The 19,847-nt window shown below is 41.9% G+C and overlaps 1 protein-coding gene across 1 annotated transcript; it reads left to right on the forward strand.

Moving 5' to 3' along the window:
* The first annotated feature begins 232 nt into the window (after positions 1-232).
* Positions 233-19,511, forward strand: PLSCR5 (phospholipid scramblase family member 5). The gene is made up of 7 exons (XM_056849757.1): positions 233-299; positions 6,376-6,527; positions 11,018-11,060; positions 11,952-12,172; positions 13,359-13,520; positions 15,992-16,153; positions 19,412-19,511. The coding sequence occupies exons 1-7, from the start codon at positions 287-289 to the stop codon at positions 19,448-19,450; spliced, it is 792 nt and encodes a 263-aa protein (XP_056705735.1). The 5' UTR covers positions 233-286; the 3' UTR covers positions 19,451-19,511.
* Positions 19,512-19,847: the final 336 nt, after the last annotated feature.

The raw sequence follows: 19,847 nt of genomic DNA on the forward strand, positions 1-19,847 counted from the left end.
CTTCCTTGTTCACACCATTGTGAAATGCATCTGAAGTAAGCAATCTATATCTGTTTTTTTCCCTTGCTTACAAGCATCAGCTCCCCCTGTTGTCCATAAAATGCATCATTCTGGAATATAAGAAAGGAGCTGTGTTTCTTTGCTGTTCTTTTGTAACCTGACATGAAGTAGACAGACACCTTCTGAAGTTTTGTGCATGCTGTGCTTTTCCCCCCCTTCTTGCTGCAGCAAGAAAAGCCTTTTCTTTTAACCTGGCTTCCTTTGAAGAAGTGACTCAGGCAGCTTCATGGCCTCTCAAGGTAAGCAATTATATATAACCTATAAAGACATGTTTACCAAGACAAAAAGAAAAGAAACCCAACCCCTTACAGTATCGCACTCAGCCATTTGAATTAGCAGGAAAGTAACAATTCTGAGGCATGGTAATTCTGCTCTATGTTGCACACTGGAGCCAGAAATCTGTAAGAGAATGTCAATATTTAATTTAACACACACGTAACCTCTTGATCATGTGATGATATTTTATTTAAGCCTGCCTTGTGTCTGCCTATGCATGCTATTTATTTGGTAATACAAATCATGGAAAGATCATTCTTCCAGTAAAATGTTTGCATCCTTCAAGAAGGCTTCACTTGATAAATGTGGCACCCAGAAGTACTAATGCTGCTGAACATGGTTGACAAAATTCCTGCTAACTAGGAAAACTGAATGCAATCAGGCTGAATGGAGTGTGCTTGTTGAGTTTTTTATTTTGTTTTCCTTAGAGATAGTTAACTTCTCAGTAAAGGTGAAAACTGCAGGCAACTGGAAATCCTCTCAAGTATCTTTCCTCCACTTTGTGGGGAGGGGAAGATTAGATGTTACACTGTTAAAATGAAGACAATTTTTTCGCTCACACTTTCTAGGGCACTTCTTTAAAAAGCACAGGTGTTAGAATTTGGTGTATGGATTTTCAGGGGGTACTGAGAAGTTCTCGCCCAAACTTGATTGTTTCCTGTCCCCCCAGAGGAAGATTATACACATGACGCACCTTTCATATTCTTCAGGACTAATTTTATGACTCTATTTGTTTTATGACATCAACCCTACGATCAACTTGTATTCTGTAAACTGATGCAGTTGCTAGTGAGATAGAAAAAAGTCAGTTCCTTCATCTATAAAATGCAAGAAACAAGGGCCAGTCTCACACTGACATGTGCAGACAAAAACCTGTTAAAGTGCTTTACAAAATTAAACATGCCATTTAAATGAAACATGCCATTTAAACGATACCGGGTAATGTGGTGTAATGTTTGAGTGGAGGTAATATAATCATTTGGAACATCATTTGCTAACAGCAAAGAACCATGAATCATAGGTTTTAATCCTAAACAGTTACCCTCTTTCTAAATCCATTGACATCAGTGAGCTTAGAAAGGTGTAACTGCATATGATGCAACGGATGAATACACATCTAATCAGAAGCCAGTGGGTCAAATAAAAACTGCACTTACCATCATGCAGTTTATTTACAATGTGGTATACTTTAAGTGTAGGAAAAATGACTGGGATAAGATCCCGAGTGCTGCTGTAACAGATGCAGAAGATCATGCACACACTGTCCAGAATGCTTTCCATGAATATTTAGTACACCTGCTGTTTTCTAGGTTTGACTCACAGGACAGGCTTCACTTTCCTTTTCTCTGTCCCCCCCCCCCCTTCAAAAACGCCGCTGACACTTGGTTTGTAAAACTTCACGGCATTACGAGTAACACGGGTTTCGGCAACAACGGGACTCTGTGAGGTAAAGTGATGCAAGAGAGCGTATTAAATATTTATGATCCAGTTATACATTTTTTAAAAGAAGTCGGATAGAAATTCAAAGGGTTCCCTTCTTCCTGTGGTCCTGGGCTTTGAAGGAAAGCTGTGGCGGCAATGATAAATTAAGATCAAAATGTGATTACATGATGAAACAGCCAGGCTCACTTTCAAATAATGCTCGCTTTTTGAGCCCACAAGAGCAGAATAGAACACTTCACAGTGAAGTCCACAGGGCCAGAGAGGGTCTTGCTGGGTTTTCCAGAATGGGGTATCTGACCTCTTCAGAGGTCACTGAAATCTTGAGAAAGTATCTGGGGCGTGCAGGGCTTAACACTGGAGGGAGGGAGACAGAGTTGCAACTAGCTGGATTTCCTGTGACTTGAGAAGGACAGGCAGGGAAACTACCAGGACAGGCGGCTTGAGAGTGTAGAGATGCTTGCTGGATATGCCAGGGTGCCATGCAGGATAGAGTGGTAGGTTTGCATCCTCTTAATAGAGGGAGAAATGGGACACAGAAAGATACACTTGAGAACTCAGTTTCTCACAGGATAGAGCAGTGGTTCCAAACCTTTTTTTGACCAGGGACCACTAGGACTTTTTTGTTCGGTGCAGGGACCCCAAGGTTCAAAATAAAAATTCTGAGAATTTGAAAATAAACTTTAATCATAACTGTTAGTTAAACATTAAACTTAGAATAATATTTGAATATAAATTTTTATAATAGAGAACCTTTAATTGAAATATTAATTTATTATGGGTTTATAACTTTGTTTCGCGGACCTTAATTTCGTTCTCGTGGACCCCTGGGGGTCCACGGACCCCTGGTTGGGAACCAGTGGGATAGAGGAAAGAGGGAAGTCCTATTTAGTGATTCATTCAGTATAAGATTCTTTTCTAGAGAAATACCCTTCATTATCAATGTCCAATGTAGAAGGGAGGGAAGCCATATATTGTAAAAAATATATTGTATGTCCCCAAGTGTAATGTATTACATACACATATTATGTATTATAACCACCTTTAGACCTTTTCCTAGGGTTGTTTATAGGGTTCCCAGGTCCCTCTTTGGCACCGACAGGAGTTTTTTGAGGTGGAGCCTGAGGAGGGAGGAGTTTGGGAAGGGACTTCAATGCCATAGAGTCCAATTGCCATTTGCTCCTGGTGAACTGATCTTTATCGGCTGGAGTTCAGTTGAAATAGCAGATCTCCAGCTTGTACCTGGAGGTTGGCAACCCTAGTTGTTTATGTGTTTTAAATTGAATTTTATTTTCTTAGTTGTATTTTAATTGTTTAAACATTTTTGTTTCCCACCTTTTAGACCGTGATTGGGTGGAAAGGCAGCAGTAAAATGATTAAAATAAATATTGTATTTTCCCCTCTATATGAGTGAGTGGCAGCCATTGATGTATTTAAGAAAAAGGAAATAGATGTGCATAGGGACACCATTGGGAAAGAAATAAACCTTCACCTGGTAATTAAGGATGCACTCTCTGTTCAGATTGAAATTTGATTGAGGACTGTTAGCAGTGGCCTTCAATGGATAAATAAAAATGGATCCTCCCCAAAAGCTCTCAACAGGTTGTGCATGTGTGTTTTCATATAGCTTGCCCCATAGCTGTGTCCTGTCCCTTCATTAGCCAGTGTATGTTGTTTGCAAATGAATTTCAAACAGGCATTTAACCTGCTGGAGGATTGGGGGGCAGTAGCAGATTTACACACAGAGGACCATTGTATGATGAGGAGACAGTGAGTGAATCTTTACAAAAAGCCACGAATTCCCTCTTTGTGCCATCTTTGACTCCATCCCAGACTTCAGACCTGCATTGCCAACTCCCAGCCAATTAATGCGTAGTTAGGGATAATTCTGAAGACAGTCAACAGTCTGCCTGTGGGAAAGTATCTCAAGGACAGGTACTGGCCAGAGTTGCGTAGTGGTTAGCAGTGGTGGATTTTAATCTGGAGCACCGGGTTTGATTCCCCACCCCTTAATATGAGTGGCGGACTCTAATCTGGTGAACCGGGTTGCTTTCCCTACTCCTATACATGAAGCCAGCAGGGTTACCTTGGGCTAGTCACTGCTCTCTTTGAGCTCTCTCAGCCCCACCTACCTCACAAAGTGTCTGTTGTGGGGAGAGGAAGGGAAGGAGATTGTAAACCAATTTGATTCTCCTCAAAAGGTAGAGAAAATTGGCATATAAAAACCAACTCTTCTTCAAGCAGTTAAGCAGCAGCAACTTTTAAATGGCCAGGCAAGCCTTGAGGTCTTTGGATCTGGCTGGTTGACGGGGGGCGGCACAGACGTGTAATCAGCAATTTGTCCTATAGAGTGACATCTCAGGGAAATGGGCAAAGATCCCCTCTCTTCAGAAGAGAGATGTAGTAAGCCTATCTTTGCTAGATGTTGGCACTGTTATGTAACCATAATCACCTCTTGTTAAATCTTAATAAACACTACCGTAACCACAAGCAATTTGTTCTCTTCTGGGATACCCTATGGATCTAATAGCAGAATCAGGCAGGTCCTGACTCTAAAATAAGGCAGGGTTTATCTCTTTCTACTCTACCCTTTTCTGACTTGCCTGGCTTTTCCCATGTGTTTTCATGGAAGTATTTGAGTCCCAGTCACATATACATTGTTCACACACATCGCTCCTCTGCCTTTGCCTTACCTGGCTCCATTCTCCTCCCCATTCATCTTCCCAACACAATGAGCGAAAAACATTAATCATTATAAAAGGGGTGACTTCCTTTGATTGTCTTGATCCTTTTGGGTGGGGTGCATTCAAAACTAAACTGCGAACAGATCACTTAACATGATCATATCGGGTACTCAGCTCAACAGAAAATGGGTAGTGCAAGGCAAATCTTCCTAAGCACCTTTTTTTTGGGGGGGGGATCAAATCAAACAATCCCTGCTGATGACTCTGTTTGTGGCTGAGGTTGCATTCATTTTATCCCCACCCCTTCATCTGCATAGCCCATCCTGGATTCTGTGTAATCCTAATCTGATGTATTAATCATTACATTGGGAATGCTACAGTGTGCCAGAATCCAGGGCTTTTCACCTGGTCACAAGGACAATGGGTTGGGTCCTGCCGCACAATAGAAGAAAGCACATTTAACAATGTAATTCCTATCATGCAAGACGTTGCATAGGAGCTTCTGTAATATCAAGCGCTGGTTTTTCATCTCCAATCAGTGTTGAGGTGTACAAAAATCAAAAGGCTATTCAATGCTGCCATTACAGTCCAATTTAGAAGTATGGCATAATTTGGTCAAGTAAAGTAATTATCAGGGGGAGGAGAGGCTGAAGTATGTGTTGTATTATTTCTTGAGCAAGCAAAAACTTAAGATGAGAAATGGTCATGTTCACTTAGTGCAAGGGCTAATTGCGATGACTTCCTTGGTTTCTGCTTGTGCAAGCCTTCATCGGTGCTTTTCTGGTATATCAGTGAAATCAACTTACTCCCTACTGGGAGTGCTTCTTATCCAGATACCCTCTTTTAATGTACAAATAGATGCATTCCCCCCTCATTTTTAGCATCTAAAGGCCAAGAGATTTTGGAGATGCCCTTCCTGTACCTCTGGTCTTAATGTAAGCCAAAGGTTATTGGGGGTGGACACTTTACTGATTTCAGTGGGGGCTAGAAGGCCACACAACACTGAAGAATAAGTTTTCATGAACTAAAGCTCACTTTGTTAGATGTTTGTAGTAAAATATTAGTCAGAAGACTATACATACAGCAGAGGAAAAGACAACAAAATGCTAAGTTAGTTTGAAAGGCCATAATACTGAAGAGATACAGGGCTGGATCTAGCAGAAGATTTTGATGGATAGAAGGGCAAGTGGGATTGGGATAGGCTCCCAGTTTGTCAGTGCAGGGTTCTGGTATTGACCTTTAAAGCTCTATATGGTTTAGGGACAGAATACCTGAAGGACCACCTTTTCCCATATAAACCTACCTGTGCATTCTGGTCAAATTCAGAAGCCTGCTTCAGGTGCCCCCTCCATCTGATGCTAGATGGGTGGCAACCTAAGGAAGGGCTTCTTGCTCCTGGCACTAAAACTTTGACCTCCATCCCTAGGGAGATTCAGCCATCTCCCACTATCATTGTTTACCACAGCAGGTAAAGACTTTTTGGTTTGGTTTGGTGTATCCCCCAAAACTGTTATTGGCCCCTTTCCCTGGTTGTTATGTGCGTGTGTTTTATACATATATATATGAATGAATTCGTATATATCTATATATCTATAAATGAATTGGTTAGATATTTATATACTTTATTTTAAATGCTGCTTTAATGTCAAAATGTTTTATGTTTTTATGTCCGCCACCCTGTGGACCCTATTTGGGTGGAAAGGTGGCACAGAAATGATTTTTAATTAAACAAATACTGCTGGATCCTACCCACAGTCTGTGATATTTCTGTGCAAAACTCAAAAGGAGACAAGATAAGTACAGCGACTGTTCTCAATAGCTGCAACTGGTTATAACAAGCTAACCTAGTTATGCTGGACAATTTTCATTGACAAAAGCAACCCTCTGTTTCTTAATGCTTATTTATTTCATGCAGATATTCCTGGTCACATTCAAAAAACCCTAGAGGATCCTCTTCCTGGTTCTCCAGATCCTCCAGAGCAACTTCAACCTTCAGAAACGACCACCATCTGTAAACAAGCCCAACCCGCTGCCAGTTTGCCTCCTGGTTTGGAATACCTACGCCAGGTCCTACTGCTTTCCAGATACTTTGAAGCTTCTATGGGACCCATCTTATATTTACTTCCATTCTACCCAAGCAATTCCCTGTGGTTTTATTCTCCTGTAATTCTGCAAAAAAGATATACAGCTGTATTTGTTTATTTCCCCTAGGAACCACCCCAGATGATTTCTAGGGGTGGGGGGAAGGGCTAATTTCAGGCAATTTATCCCTCTCACTGCAGACCACTGACTCCCCTCCTGCTATTCTTAGGAGACTCCTGTTCCCCAGGAGAAATATTTTGGCAGCATTTGGGGCTGTAGTGAGGGGTGGGGAGCCAAGGAAGTCATGCTCTGTGATAGAAATCCCTTCCAGCCACAGAAACCCTTCATTGGACCCAAGACAGTTTTTCTTCCTCTTAATTTACTTCCTTGTATTTCAGATTCTCTTTTGTTCAAAAAAAGTATTTATTTTTTAACTGAGAGAAACAATTATTCTAGATGAAGCCTTCCCCCTGTGGGTAGTTATACATTGAGTTATACAATGAGTCTGGCTTTAAATTTAAAAGTTGCCTTGTCAAATGTCGTAGGGATACCACACTACAGCACAACCTATAAAATGTCCTGTATGCAGGTGGCACCTTTTGGTTTCTCCACTGGTATTTAGCATTGCTGTTAGAGGGGCTACGGTTCAGCGAAAGAGAGCCTGATTTGGATGTGGAAGGTTCCAGATTTTATCACAGCATTCTCCAGCTAAAATATTTCATCTGAAGAAAGACCCACCTCTACCTGCAATCTCCTCTGAGAAAAGGCAGAAGATTAGAGACCAACAACTTATGTGGGCCAGCTCTCTGGCCAACCCTCTGAAGCTGTAAATATGAGAAAACACTTCTGTTTCTCCAGTTTAGGAAAGCATTAGGCTGGATGCAAAGATGCCCTTACCTATACAAAAGGCACTTTCCTTTCACAGGCCCCAGCTTAAGTAGGCTGGGATGTAATTGAGCCCAGCTGTATTACCAACAGGTGCTGGGGTTCCTAAAGTGGCTCTGCACATAGGCCAGGATCCTGTAAGGACTCACCCTCAGTGTCCTGCTCTACTCTGGTGTTGTGGGCAGCCAGCCTGGCATTTTACCCCCTGTGTGCCACTTTGGCCACAGCCCTCCACCGCCAGCATTCTTGTGGACTGGAAGAGGGTCCTGGGAGGCTACAGGGCCAGGATCGAGATATGCATGGCAGAGGACTAGAGACTATCTCCAGGGCTGGTGGAAAGGTTTCCCTTGCAGGCTTTGGCAAGGCAGCCTCTGGTGCTGAGGAGCCCTTATCTCAGGTGGCTCTGCAGTGCCAGGCCTTTCCTGATCCCTCTGGTCCTCCTCAGTTGCTCAACTTGCCTCCTTCCATAGGGGTTCCAAATCAGGATCACTGAGTAGGCTGGAGGGGGTCATGACAGAACCTACCTGTTAAAGCACCGCATGCACTCTTAATGCTAGCTTTTGCAGAGAAACATTGCACAAGCGGATGCTACTTATTCTGTCACAGTTTGCTTGTTATCAATTTTATATCTATGGCACAGCAGCAGTATCACTTCTCAAAGAGCCTGCATGGTGTAGTGGTTAAGAGCGGTGGCTTGGAGGGGTGGACTCTGACCTGGAGAACTGGGTTTGATTCCCCACTCCTCCACATGAGCGATGGAGGCTAATCTGGTGAACTGGATTTGTTTCCCCACTCCTACACACAAAGCCAGCTGGGTGACCTTGGGCAAGTTACAGCTCTGTTAGAGCTCTCTTCGCCCCACCTACCTCACAGGGTGTCTGTTGTGGGGAGGGGAAAGGATTGTAAGCTGGTTTGAGTCTCCCTTAAGTGGTAGAGAAAGTCGGCATATAAAAACCAACTCTTCTTCTTCAAAGGATAGTGGTGAGCAAATTACCTACAGCCAACACATAACTTCATCTTGAGAGTTTCGTCTGTATTTGAAGCATAGCTTTCATTTGGCAGAGTCTGATGTGGGTTTTCCCCCCCTTAGTATAAACCTGTCAACATACCTCTAGATTAGATCTAATAACATATATGAAGTTAAAAGTAATCTGTTACCTGTATTTCAGTAACAGTTTGCTACCAGTAGACTGGATAGATGATAAAACTACATGATTTAAAAAGATATTAAAGCTAAACAGCCCACTAGATGGATTGGAAAATTAGTTGCTCAGGCCAACAAACAGCAAACAATCTCTGCTCACAATCCAACATAGACTTAAGCATCTTAAGACTGCTGAATTGTATGTGCCTAAGTATGCTTAGCTGTAGGATTGGGCCCTTGAGTGTGTATGGAGTGAGCTAATTTGGAGATGTATAAAAATGGCTATCTCGATCTTTATCCACCCTTCCTCTAAGGAGCTGAGGTCAATATTACATAGTTCTCCACTTTCCATTTTATCCTGTATTAAGCTGAGAAAAAATGACTGGACTGGGATCACTTACTATGGTTGCCAGCTCTAGGTTGGGAAATACCTGGAGATTTTGGGGGTGGAGTCTAAGGAGGGTGGGGTTTGGAGAAGGGAGGGACTTCAATGCCATAGAGTTCAATTGCCAAAGCAGCATGTTCTCCAGGGGAACTTGTTTCTATTGCCTGGAGATCAGTTGTAATAGCAAGAGATCTCCAGCTAGTACCAAAGGCTGGCAATCCTATCCCCAGTCCTAGTCTCACACTGCAGACACTATACTGCTCTGGCATTATATTATTAGGCTACTTATCATAGTTTCTGTAAGTGTCACACAGCAGGGGCCAACTGGATCATGGAAGCCATTTTATAAACCAAACACATTTGGGGTACCAAACATCTTAGGCATTGTGTTGCTGTCACAGCATTCTTGCAAAGGACCAACTTATTCTATCTGATATTTTGCTGCAGGCTCTGACTTGTAGATTTAAAGAAGACAGCTTTGAGGTTTTCTAAAAAGCAACACTTTTGATTTACAGCTGGACTTCGCGCTGGTGAAATCAAGCCTAAATTATGAAGCCTTAGAAGTCCTGTCACACCATTGCCATCCTTAGATCTAAAGGTTCTTGCCTGGGAATATCTTATCTGATCAAACACTTCCAAATGCTTCATGAAGATTGCTAATAGAAAGCCTATTCAACAATAAGGCCAGAGCTGCTTCACAAAGCAAATTTGAGAACTGTGTTTGGAATTTGCCGTTTCTTCATCTCCCACCTTTCCTCTATCATGAAATATAGGATGAAGTTCCAGATAATCAGAGGGGCAGAGGGACAATATACAAAGCAAAGGGGCAGATCTGTACATTGTCAAAGGTGATTGTGCCAATGCCAATATTGGGAGAGAGACTTCTGTTTAATCATGCTTCCGATGCTTAATTATGTGGTTTAATGTCAAAGTTCTATAAAGTGGGAATGCAGTGAATTTCTTGTCTGAGTCCTTGTGGCTCAGAGTTATATTTTTATTTGTGGTCTCTCCCCTTATGGCCCTCTTGTAGAATTTAAACTTCTAATTAGTCAAGAGCTCTGGATGTTCCACAAGCCAGTTCAATAAATGAGACTGCAGCATAATAGCCTTTACTCACCTACTTTCCAAATAAAATTGGAACCTAACTAGAGTTTGTGAAATGAGGATCCTACATGACCTACCATTTAGGAAGCCCAATCCTGAAGGGGTGGGGGTAGTTCAGCAACAGCCAGGAACAGTGCAGCTGCACTGCCTCCTGAGAGGCTTCCCTGGCTGTAAACAAAAGTAAAAAAATACTTTCTAAAAATCCCCATGAAACTCCCATTGAGTATAACAGGGCGACACCACCTATTTTACAGGCATAACTCCACCCCTGCAAAATGGCGCATTCCTGGGGAGAAAGGGATTTGGAAACTGCCTAAAGACAGCTCTGCCCCTGGGAATGCCCCCCTGGATGCTGGCACAAGCACTCACACTAGGAAAATGCTGCCTAGGAGGCAGCCCCGGCACACAAAGCTCGTGCTGCCGTGCGGTGCCCCTGTGCCAGTATACATGCCCTTGCATTGGCGTCCATGCCCACTTAGCTGGTGAAAGTGGCACTTATGCCAGTGTAGGGGTCACGCTGCCTCCTCAGAAGCTGCACCCCCTTCAGGATTGCACAGTTATTGTAGGTTGTCACATCTGAGATTCCTTTCTTAAGCACTGGGGGCCACACCATTCATGAGCTTTGTCTGCATGTTCATTTTACTGCAGGATAAGAACTGAGTTGAACACTAGATTAGAGAGAAAACAAATTTTTATCCATATCAGATAGACCAAAGATTCTGAGATGTTTCCCATCCTAATAAGCATATGGCATGAGCCATTGGCACAAACATACCGTTATCATACAAGTGTTTCTGAAATATTTCCCCTCAGCTACCAGCCTAAACGGCATTCCCAGATACAGGAGAATAAGCTACTGGTTCAGTGATTTCCTTTGCTATACTTTGAAAAGAACATAAAATATCTTCAGTGTTCAACAATTCTTAAGTTGTCTTATTTACTTTTATTTCTCTACAGCTGGACCAGATAATTATTCACCAGCAAGTGGAGCTTCTTCAAGGTATTGTACATCTAAATCTCACCATTATCTGGAAAAAAATGTAGCTCAGTGCAGACATAGGCTGAAACCATGGTTTAATTAAACTAACTATAGTTAGTGTGATTGTCTGAATGCAGGACACTCCACTAACTGCGATTACATAGGGGCCGTCAAGCTAGGATTTGAAGTTGGTTTATAACCAACAGTTAACAATGTCTGAATGTAGACAGCATGGCTTAATTTTGATTTAGGCCTAATTTGCTTTCTAGCAACACTTTCCCAGTATACAGAAATGAAGCAATAAAACTACCATTCTTAACAAGGCAAGTCAGGATTGGAATTAATAGCTGTACACTGAACAAAGTAGTCAAGGTTTAAAATAAATTGTAGGGTGTTTTGTTGTTGTTATATCGGAACTTGTTCAGTGGCTTAATGTTGGCAAACAATGAGCCCAGTCCATAGAGTTGCCAACCTCCAGCTGGAGATCTCCTTCTATTACAACTGATCTCCAGCCGATAGAGATCAGTTCCCCTGGAGAAAATGGCCGCTTTGGCACTGGGACTCTATGGCATTGAAGTCCCCCCCTCCCCAAACCCTGCCCTCATCAGGCTCCGCCCCAAAAACCTCCTGCCAGTGACGAAGAGGGACCTGGAAACTCTACCAGTCCAGCCAAACAACTTTTAAGAATGTTTAACACGTACTTAATTTTTTCACTGTCATCTTTTAACTTTGGCTGGATTCCACCACAAATGACCAACAGCCTGTATAATTATTAAATGTACATAAAAACATCTAATAGATGCAGAAGTACTACATATTAAATTGTAGTACTAAATCAAAAAGGTTAACAGATACATCTCTGTCCAATGATAATGATGCTAAACACATTTCTGCACATTTGATTTTACTTAGTTATACTTGGGACAGAAACCTGCAGCAAGTATGAAATAAAAAACCACCTGGGACAAAGAGTTTACTTTGCAGTGGAAGAAAATGGTTGCTTTGATCGTAACTTCTGCTCACCTTTACGGTCCTTCACCATACGGATTACAGACAACACTGGTCAAGAAGTTATCACTGTGAACAGACCCTTAAGATGTAACAGCTGCTGGTTTCCATGTTATCTGCAAGAGGTTAGTAAATCACAGTAGCACTACCTTTCATCTAAGTATATACCTTGTAAAAGACATGGAACAACTTTGGGAAAACAGTACAACCATTTTATTTTATATGTTAAAACTCATAAAAAAGAGCAGTATATGTAAACATTCATAGAACTTAGTCTTAAACAATGTATACTGAGTTGCAATAGAGTATGATGGGTCTCCCCCTGAACAATAATTACTGCTCTCTCAAGGCAATGCAAGAATGGCCATGCACAAAACATTGCCAATCTGAACAGCTCAGTGACCTTTTCTGTTAAAAGGCACAAGGTCATGTGAGTGTGATGGGCCAAGAAGCCACAATTTCTTGAGAACCTCCTTTGTTAGTGGAATGAAGTTTTTAAAATAATATAGCAGACATGAAGGAGGAATTAAAATACCCATGAGGCAGTCGGAGAAATGTCCACACGTTAATTCATTCGCATTCAGACGGGCATTAGGTGTGTGCAGAGGAGCTTGTGGAGAGGGGGAGCCATCAGAAAATTATTAATTCCACCTGTTTTCCCTACTGCCATCCTCAGCAAGCTCTGTGCTGCTCTCTGCTGCCATTGTTCACAGGCAGAAAGTAGGCTGCTTTTATGCACACCCCCTGGCTCCCACTAGATTGGTGTGTTTGGGCTTTTATGGCTTTATGTAGAGAAGCATCTTTCTGCCTGCATATCACTTGTGATACCCAGAGCCCAGCACATTTACATGTGTCTCTAGGTGTGGATGTACCTACACTGTAATGTTGCTTATGGTATAGGCATATGCACCATCTTGATTAGGATGGGGTGCCTGTTTGTTTAGATAATTTTTATTTTTGCTCTCCAGATAGGGTTGCCAGGTTGGTGTTTTCAAGCAAAAAAAGGGCGTACTGATAGGAAACTGTGTAAAGCTAATCCGAACAGGGAAAATATTACAGTAACACAAAATACAAATGTCTCTATCCCAAAGAGACAATCAAAATGTTTGCACAGCAGTGGTGATCAATTGAAAAGAACGAAGACATAGTGGATTCTGCTTGAAATAAATTAGGAACTAAATTTCACTTAAGATAGCAACTAAATAAAAATATTATTTGGCATTACATTGTTTATGTTTCAGATGTGTTGTTGTTCAGAAATTATCTTTGCAAGGCGCATGTCATATGATGACATTTTTGACTGTCCAATAGTTAGAAGTTCAGTCTCCTCCTGGGACCACAGTTGGCTACGTGATACAGAGATGGGACCCCTTTCTGCCAAAATTCACTATCAGGAATGAGAGCAATGAAGATGTGCTGAAGATCATAGGCCCCTATGCAACGTGTGGTTGCTTTGGAGATGTTGACTTTGAGGTACATTTGATCTACTATTTTGAATGATTTTATCACTATCTGTAGACTTCTGTTCCATTGCACACATAAATGGCAATTGCAAGATAGGGATAGTTAAGATCAGACTAATTACGATGGGATGAATACTTTATTAAGAGGCGGAGAGAGGAGATGGGGAAGTCATAAATTTTCCTCTAATTTGTTTTTTTTGTTATGAATTCAAGAAACTTTAACAACATAGAGTTAGAAATTTGAATTTCATATTGCTTTTATTGTTGTTTACTATCATGGAAAATTTGTATTATAAAAACCAATAAAATTATTATAAAAAAAGGAATATATGGCACAACACATACCATATATTCACTTTTAAAAAGTTTTTTAAAATTTAAATGTAATTATTTACAGAGATGAGTTCTAAGAAAATAGTAACAATATAAACAATACCAAAACCAAATCTAACCTTACTAAATAATAACGCTTTTGTAACACAGGTTTCCAAATCAACTCAGTCTGTTTAGCATATTTCCCATTCTGCAAATCAGTTAATTTTATCAAATTATAGATCTTTAAACATTCATAAGCCTGTTTTTGAATTGATAGGACTTTTTCTTGTTTCCAGTGTCTTGCAAGCACAACTCTAGCCACTGTGATAAGATACATACCACCTGACCAGAACTGTCAGCTCTAACTGTACCAATCACCTGTTAGTAGAGATGAGTGAATATCCCATTTTGCTTCTTTCTGGGGGTTTCAGAAGAAAAGCTTGTGTTTCATAGATTACTGCAAAGCTTTTGACTGTGTGGATCATTAAAAGATCTTCCTGCACATGACTTCAGCAAGAGTTGCCAAACCAAACTTTCAGGCTGCGGTCACAGAGCTCCCATGAAAGTTGGTCTAGGGTATGGCCTGCAGTGTAAAACCTGATAGTAGCTGTTAGGCAGTGTGCTGGTGAGAACAGGAGGGAAAGGCCATACCCTAGACCAACCTTCATGGGAGCTCTGTGACTGCAGCCTGAAAGTTTGGTTTGGCAACTCTTGCTGAAGTCATGTGCAGGAAGATCTTGTTTTTGATAGCCTGGAAAGCTGAAATTGAAAAACAAGTATATTTTCCAAGTCACACTGTGAAATTCAGAAAGCACACAGTGATCCTGATGATATCATCGGGAATATCATGGGGTTTCCAAATGCCCTTGTGATGAGGTTCCCAATACCTACCCAAGATCCCCCAGACTCCCTTCACCTAGCTATGGTAGTGACTCTTCCTTCCCCTTTCTCTGGTGCCTGCAACACTGCTTGAACAATGTCCCAAAGAGAAGGGAGACTGAGTGACACTGCTTTCCAGAGTGCTTTATAGCCAGGATGTCTAGCACTTTGGGGAAATGATACTGCCCAATTGCCTACTGACACTTTGGACTTTGCCGTAATAGAATTCAGTGTTCTGGGGAGAGGCAAGACCTCGTGTCAATGCTACAGTAATAGCAACAGTTGTTGCATTTGCCAGATAAGTGGGAAAGTGGGACTCAATTACATTCTGAGACGAAGAACTCCAGATTTGACATACTCACCTCAAATCAAAGGCAAGAATTACAGACTGCCATTACTTGTATTTTGTGCAAGGAAATTATGAACATCAGTGTCTTCTTCACTGTTTGCAATCCATTTTTTTGTGTGTGTGTTCAGAAATTGTGTCTATTGCTCTTATATTTACTGGTGGCTGTAAAAGCCATGATAAAATCCCAGATGATAAAATGATGGAAGACAAAGTAGAAATTTCCCCCCTCCAGAAATCTGAAGAGTCCAAATAGTAATTGTAATAATCTGGACAGTTATATTAAAATGGTGCTAGACTTCAGAAGAGTTGGTTTTTATATGCCAACTTTCTCTGCCACTTAAGGGAGACTCAAACCGGCTTACAATCACCTTACATTCCCCTCCCCATAACAGACACCCTGTGAGTTAGGTGGGCTTAGAGAGCTCTAAGAGAGCTGTGACTAGTCCAAGGTCACTCATCTGGCTTCATGCGGAGGACTGGGAAAACCAATCCGGTTCACCAGATTAGCCTCCACAGCTCATGCGGAAGAGTGGGGAATCAAACCTGGTTCTCCAGATTAGAGTCCGCCGCTCTAAACCACCGCTCTTAACTACTACCGCATGCTGGCTCTAGCTGGTGGATTTTTGTTTTGGCCTCAATTAATATTCATGTTGTATTAATTACAGCACATCCCTGTGCATGTTTACTCAGAAATAAGTGCACAGAAATATGCTTTAGGATTCTACAAAGCAGGAGGAACCCACAGACCCCTTAGAAACCCCAATAGTAGTGGCTGTGGGGGGGAAGTAGACACAGCTGGTGATGAAGTGGAGAGAGGATAATGGGCTTTCCCCTCTCTCTACGGATCCCATTCCCCTTATATTAATCACATTTATTTGGATTTCTAAGTATTTGGGGAATGTTTACAGTGTATACTTTCCTATTTTTTCATCCTGCAGGTAAAATCTCTAAATGAGATGTCTACAATTGGCAAGATTTCCAAGTATTGGTCTGGCTTTGTCAATAACATCTTTACCAATACAGCCAACTTTGGTATTCAGGTTCCTGTAGATCTGGATGTAAAAATCAAAGCAGTAATGATTGGTGCTTGCTTCCTCATAGTAAGTATATTCTCATTTTTTAAAAACCATTTATAGGAACAGAACTGCCTGCTGGATCAGACCAGTGGTTGATCTAGTCCAACATGCCATTTTACACAGCGGTCAACTACTCCTGGAGGGCCAAACAAACAAGGCATAGAGGCCAGGGCCTCCCCTGCAGCTGCCTCCCAGCACTGGCATTCAGAGGTTTGCTGCCTCTATAGATGGAGGCTCACTTCATGCATTTTTCTAACCCCTTTTTAAAACTATCTATGCTTGTGGCCATCACTCACTCTACTGAGAGTTCAGCTTCTCACTGAGTAAACAAGTGTTTACTTTTGTCTGTCCTGAACCTATTTCCCAACAACTACATTGGGTGCCCCCAAGTTCTTGTATTATGGGAGAGGGAGAAAAAGCTCCTTTTATCCCCCTTCTGCACTCAATGCACAATTGGATTAACCTCTATCATATCTCAGCTGATAAAACCCCAGACTCTTCAGCCTGTCATGACAGGAAAGATGCTTCACCTTGTTTCACATTCAGGGTTGGTTTTCCTGCAAAGTGAACCAAGCACAGTCAGGCTCAAGTTGCTACCAGTCTTCAGTAAATAGTATGTGAGGCAATGTGCCTTGCTTCCTGTACTTGCACAGCCATTGGCTGGGTCTAAGTCAGTATCCTGGGCTCAGACTGGGCTGTGGTGGTGCAGCAGGAAGTAATGTGGTGGTTGCTTGTCACACAATACCTGCTCAGAGGAACAGGACTGGAAGAACTGGAGAAGATCTCTTGGGAGGGGGGAACGTTTAGGCTTGCCAGGCCCTGTAGCTCCACTGGCGGGAGCTTTGCAGGGCCGTGACTGTGATGTGCAATGCCACACGCATTTGGCGTGGCACACGCACGCACCCTGCGCAACGAGCCTACGTCACTTCCGGGTTTACCTGGAAGCGACGTGGACGCTCTAGCGACCTCGGCCGAAACTCTGTGGTTTCCACAGAGTTTCAGCTGAGGTTGCCAGAGCGTCTGCGTCGCTTCTGGGCAAACCCAAAAGTGACGTGCATGCACTGCCCGCCAGCCCTCAGCTAGTCCGAGGGCAGCCCGGTGTATTGGTGGGATTTTACCCGCCGCCACCGGGCACTTGGCAACCCTAGGAACATTGGATTCCATATGTGTGCTTAAACAGGCAACACCTAAGGCTTTGCTTATGGTGGTGAAGGAAGGGGGGGACCTGTGTGGTTTCTAGGGTTGCCTACCTCCAGGTGTGACCTGGAGATCTCCCACTTTTACAACTGATCTCCAGATGACAGAGATCAGTTCCCATGGAAAAAAATGGCTGCTTTGGAGAGTAAACTCTATGGCATTGTATTCTGTTGAGATCCCTCCCCATCCCAAACTCCAGCCTCTATCCATACTTTGCCCAAAATCCATAAAAATATTATCCCAGTCCCCGGGCGACCAATAATAGCAGCTATAAATTCTCAACTTGAACCTATTTCAAAGTATTTGGACTATTTTTTACAGCCATTTGTTAAAGAGACCCCATCTTTTAAAAAACATTCTTGTGATCCTTCAACCTGTACTACGGCCATATACTATCATAACATCAATATGGCTATTTTTTGGATGAATGATAGGCTGATTCCAGCTTGTATGTCCTTTTTTGTATTGCGCATGACCGTTTTTTGCTAGACCTTGGAATTACCTTCTACATCTTTACTGTGCATGTCTACTGCTACTCCATTCATTGGATTCATCTTCATATCTCTACTGCGCATGACCAACTTACCTGATTGTCGGAGTTGACTTTTCATTGCGGTCTCCCATTCTTTTTGTGTACAGCCGTTAATAGATCATTTTCATGTTTATATTTAGTTCTATGAACTGCTTGTTTCACTGCTATTGCGCCGTGTGTACAGTTTAATAGAAAAAAAATTTCGGTGTGTTTACATACCTTTTGAATACATCGTTGTATTTCTTTATACAGAGCCTGTGCTGTTTTTCTTAGCTTGTATGCTCTTAGTTATACAGCACTAGTGTTTGTAGTTTTGCAACTACATGGGACATTGTGTGACAGTGGACGCCACCAATCTTCATTTGAATGATTGGTGATTCCAAACCAGAAGCTTTTGTTTTGACCTGCTGAAACATTATCTATCAGTTTCAATTCTCTTGAGCAGGCTAGAGGGGCATGCAATTTCCTCTTTATTTCCTAAGTCTGAGTTGTGGCATTAACAAAAAAGGTGATTCAATAGCCACAATACAAATCCAGAATTCGGAAGGCTGTCACCTTCTCTCTGTAGAAAGATGGGGTTGAGCAGCAGAATAATGACTAAGGCCCCTTTAAGATTACCATTCTAAACTGGATGTCATCTGTTGTTGGCTCATTTCTGAGTAAAGCGATACAGAGATGGGTGTTCATACAGCTCGTTTCAATCCATCTATGAGCCATCTCTGAAGTGCTCTGGACAGTTCAAACAGTGCTGCTATTATTTTTCCTCCTTTTGGGGTGGTACTTTCTATTCTGGCTACAGGAACAGGCATGTCAATTGTGTTGCTATAGCACTATAATGTTATAGTGCAAATCTTAGAACGTTAAAAAAAAGCTGGAAAAGAATGCCACCTGGAAAAAGATGGAGAAAAAAATCACGGTCCTTTTTGAAGCACTCTAGACAGTTCAATCAGAACTCTGGAGCAATTCAGAAGTGCAAGGAAGAACTGCAAATGGGAGAAAACGGTTTTCATAAAAAGTGGCAGAGCCCTGCAATGCTGACAGGACGCAAGCGGCTTTGTCTGAAAAGGTAAAAAAAAAATCCGTTATCAGCTGGGAGCCAAACTGGTTGTGTCTGAATTGACACAAAAAACCTGTTAGCAACCTGCTGCTCAACCAGATTATAAGGGCAGTTTGAAAGGGGCCTAAGAGTTAGCAGATTGGTTTTGATGGCAGACGTCACATTTTCAGCATGAGGAACCTACTCCAATTTTTCACTGGACTAGGATTCTCCTGATGGACCCCATGTCATGACCAAACCTAAAATGGTGGCACATAAAGATTCAGTTTTTACTCCAACTCTTTATTCTGACATGGCTCAAAGTAAAATCCTCCTGACATTTAAACCTCCCTGATTTCCTACATAAAACTTGCCTTGATCAGAGTTGCTAAACCCAAGAGCTGCAGCCTAATGAAAGATAAGACTTTGGTGAAATAAAACCCTACAAGTCAGTCTTTTGATACTAATTGTTGCCTTTTTGTATCTTCCTCCTCATTCACTGTTTATTTATATGTAGGACTTAATGTTCTTTGAGAACTCCTTAGATGGATTGTAACAAGCCAGATGACAGAAACAATGAAATATGCAAACGACACCGTAAGTACGAACGAAACATACCCATGCTTTGAAGACTTCTACAGAAGACACTTCCTAATTCTTTTTCATTTTCTTCCAGCCGTCCCTTGAGCTTTGGATGTCCCTTTTGAACTATGCAATGCTAAGGTTTGGGCAAAGGAAAAACAGGGGTGGGTGGGAATTGGGACGTTTATTAAACGATAACTTATGCAAATAATTATTTTCTCATTTTAATTGTGTGGACTGTTACTAAACATACAGTTTTACAGACAAGAGCTCGAGAGCAGCATTACTTTGGAGCGCTGCAATTCTCTTTGGACTCGTTTGATGTCTTTGCGTCAGAAAGCATGAAAGATTAGAACGAAGACAGGAAGCTC

Source organism: Euleptes europaea, chromosome 5 (genome assembly GCF_029931775.1).
Source record: "Euleptes europaea isolate rEulEur1 chromosome 5, rEulEur1.hap1, whole genome shotgun sequence".
Taxonomy (NCBI): Eukaryota; Metazoa; Chordata; class Lepidosauria; order Squamata; family Sphaerodactylidae; genus Euleptes; species Euleptes europaea.